The 2,476-nt window shown below is 46.3% G+C and overlaps 1 protein-coding gene across 3 annotated transcripts in view; it reads left to right on the top strand.

Annotated features, from left to right (window-relative positions):
• Positions 1-1,116, top strand: part of RET (ret proto-oncogene) — a 27,995-nt gene extending 26,879 nt beyond the window's left edge. For all 3 annotated transcript variants that reach the window (XM_006147710.3, XM_027771503.1, XM_027771504.1), the window contains one exon: positions 357-1,116. In XM_006147710.3, coding sequence (XP_006147772.1) covers positions 357-514 — 158 coding nt within the window. In that variant the 3' untranslated portion in view covers positions 515-1,116. The remainder of the gene's footprint in view (positions 1-356) is intronic.
• The last annotated feature ends 1,360 nt before the right edge of the window (positions 1,117-2,476 follow it).

The following is a 2,476-nucleotide window of genomic DNA, read 5'->3' on the forward strand; positions in this document are numbered from 1 at the left end:
CTTTTTAGAAACCGTTCCTTCTGAAGCAAGCCATTGAATACAGCAACGTACTGATGCTCTATGCTGCTTTCGAAAGAGTTAAGCAATTCAACAAATATACATCCAATTGGAGAGTCTGAAGCTCAGATAAAATCGAAATTGGTAGTGTCTGTTAAGTTCCGTCTACCTCAGACAGCTTGTGGTAGTTCCCCTAAACGTAACTGTTTTGGAAACCTGGAACACAAACCCGTTAATGCAATTGGCATAGAAACCAGAGTTTGGTTGGAACATCAAAGGGAGTTTTGCCAAGGCCTTACTGTCTGCACATGAAGCTGTGGTTCTTCAGTGCAGAACAAATGATCTGTTTTCATTTTTAGGCATGTCAGACCCGAACTGGCCTGGAGAGAGTCCTGTACCGCTCACGAGAGCCGATGGCACTAACACTGGGTTCCCACGATATGCAAATGATAGTGTATATGCTAACTGGATGGTTTCACCCTCAGCGGCAAAATTAACGGACACGTGTGATAGTTAACATTTCTTTGTGAAAGGGAACGGACTCACAAGGGGAAGAAATGCCAAGAATGGACATCCACTGGCCCTTTCTCTGTGCACATCACTGGCCTGGCTGAGTTCAGTTCCCAGGTGGCAGACTTGTTTTTGGTAGTTCGTTTGACCTGCTTTCCTAAGCAGTTTCCCCAGCCTTCCGATGGCTGGTGATTGTCCCTCCTAGCCTGGACGTGCCACGCTGGATGAGCGTTCTGAGTCTTGGTGGTTAAGCATTCCTTTGTCTTCAGCACCTGGTGGTGCCAGTGTTGGTCTGTGTCCATCAGTAACCACTACACACTGTGTGCACATACGTGGGTCTGCCATTCACTACCTTGTGTAAGCAATTGTACCTGAACTGTTTGATTTTTCCAGTTGCCACCGAACAAGGCAACAAGGTTTAAACATGAAGCACACACATACAAAATCTGTAGGAGAGACATTGGCTGAAATGGCCTGTCCTGGTTCAGAAGGAGAGCCCGGTGGCGTCTGGGTGGTGGTGTTCAAACCCGACCACGGCTGGAGTGACGAGGGTGCTTCAGGACAGGCCCGAGCTCAGCATTTGAGATCCTGAGAATGTTTTTTTTTAAATTATGTAACCTTTTCTTAGGAAGACATTTCGTTTTTATCATGATCCAAATGATTCTTAGATTTAGCACAATGAAGAGATTTGATGCTGTACTTGCTATGTAGGTGGCAGCGTCCCCACAGGGCCCCTGCCTCACCCACACATGGTCACCCTGTGTGATCACCATCCCCAGTCCAGAAGAGCGTAGAGAAAGGGGGCGTGGGGAGTGGAGTGGCCTCCAGTCTCAGGATTGCCAGCTGCTGCTGTGAATCCCCTCACCCCTCGCCAGCCTTCCGTGCACCCCAAAATGCAGCGCCAAAACACAGCGACTCATCTTACGCCTTAGGAATAGAGGGGGTTTGTGCTCACTTTACTTCGTTTCTTACCACCCTACTCAAAAAGGGACAGTTCAGCTAGTCGTGTTAGATGGAGCATTGGCATTGACCAAGGCCTGCTACCCCCTCCGGTTACAGTTCTGATGTAGAAAGACTGCTTTGGCTCTTATAGAGCTTTGCGAAAAGGCACATTGATTGCTCTTCCTGTGTGTAGAATTTAATGCTGCTGTATCTAGACGTTTCTGTTCCTTCAGTTCGGACCATGACTCATAAGCTCCTTGTCATTCCCTGTTTGTTTGTGGTCACGGGCACTCAGCGTTCCTCCGGGCTGGTGGGGGTGGCTTTTGGGAAGTCTGGCTCTCTCACCACCATGACTTTACAGGAAAGGGTTGGCTCACCAAAACACTGCCTGGTCCTCAGACTTACAGCACTGTGATAGGACTCCAAATCGTCTCACTAAAATACTGTACTTTATAGACATTTCACAATGCAGTGAAATAATGGCATTTCATGTGGCCAAGAAGGCTTGGACGAGCCCGGGATGAGGCCTTCTGGTGTGTGCATGTGTGCACACGTCCAGAGAGCTAGCAACACTCAGTGGATACACACTGTGGCTTCCATGTAGGCCATTCTTCAGATACACTGTGATAAGTTCTTTTACAAATATCTATAGTTGTGACAAACTGTTGGTTTTCAGGTGTGCTTAATTAATCTTATTAAATGCAGAAATAAAGATAGCGTCTCCCGACTTATTAAAAACACCCCTAGCAGTCGATGTGAATTGTGGCAGCAGGTTTGTTTGCCAGGGAGTGAGAAACCTGGGTCTAAATGTCTGACCCCACTGTGGAGAAGCAACCGCTGACTAATAATCGCGCTTATTTCTGAGTTAAAAAGGACCCATACTTAGTCCTTCAGACAGAATTTTCGTATACATATATGCAGAAGTTCCTGAGTATTACTGAGTATTAAGTAGCAATCTGTCAGTTACTAAAATTTGTAAAATCTATTTATGAGAGGTTATTAGACCATACTGTGTTCATTTGTTTTT

This window comes from Tupaia chinensis, unplaced genomic scaffold (assembly GCF_000334495.1).
Source record: "Tupaia chinensis unplaced genomic scaffold, TupChi_1.0 Scaffold000217_1, whole genome shotgun sequence".
NCBI lineage: Eukaryota > Metazoa > Chordata > Mammalia > Scandentia > Tupaiidae > Tupaia > Tupaia belangeri.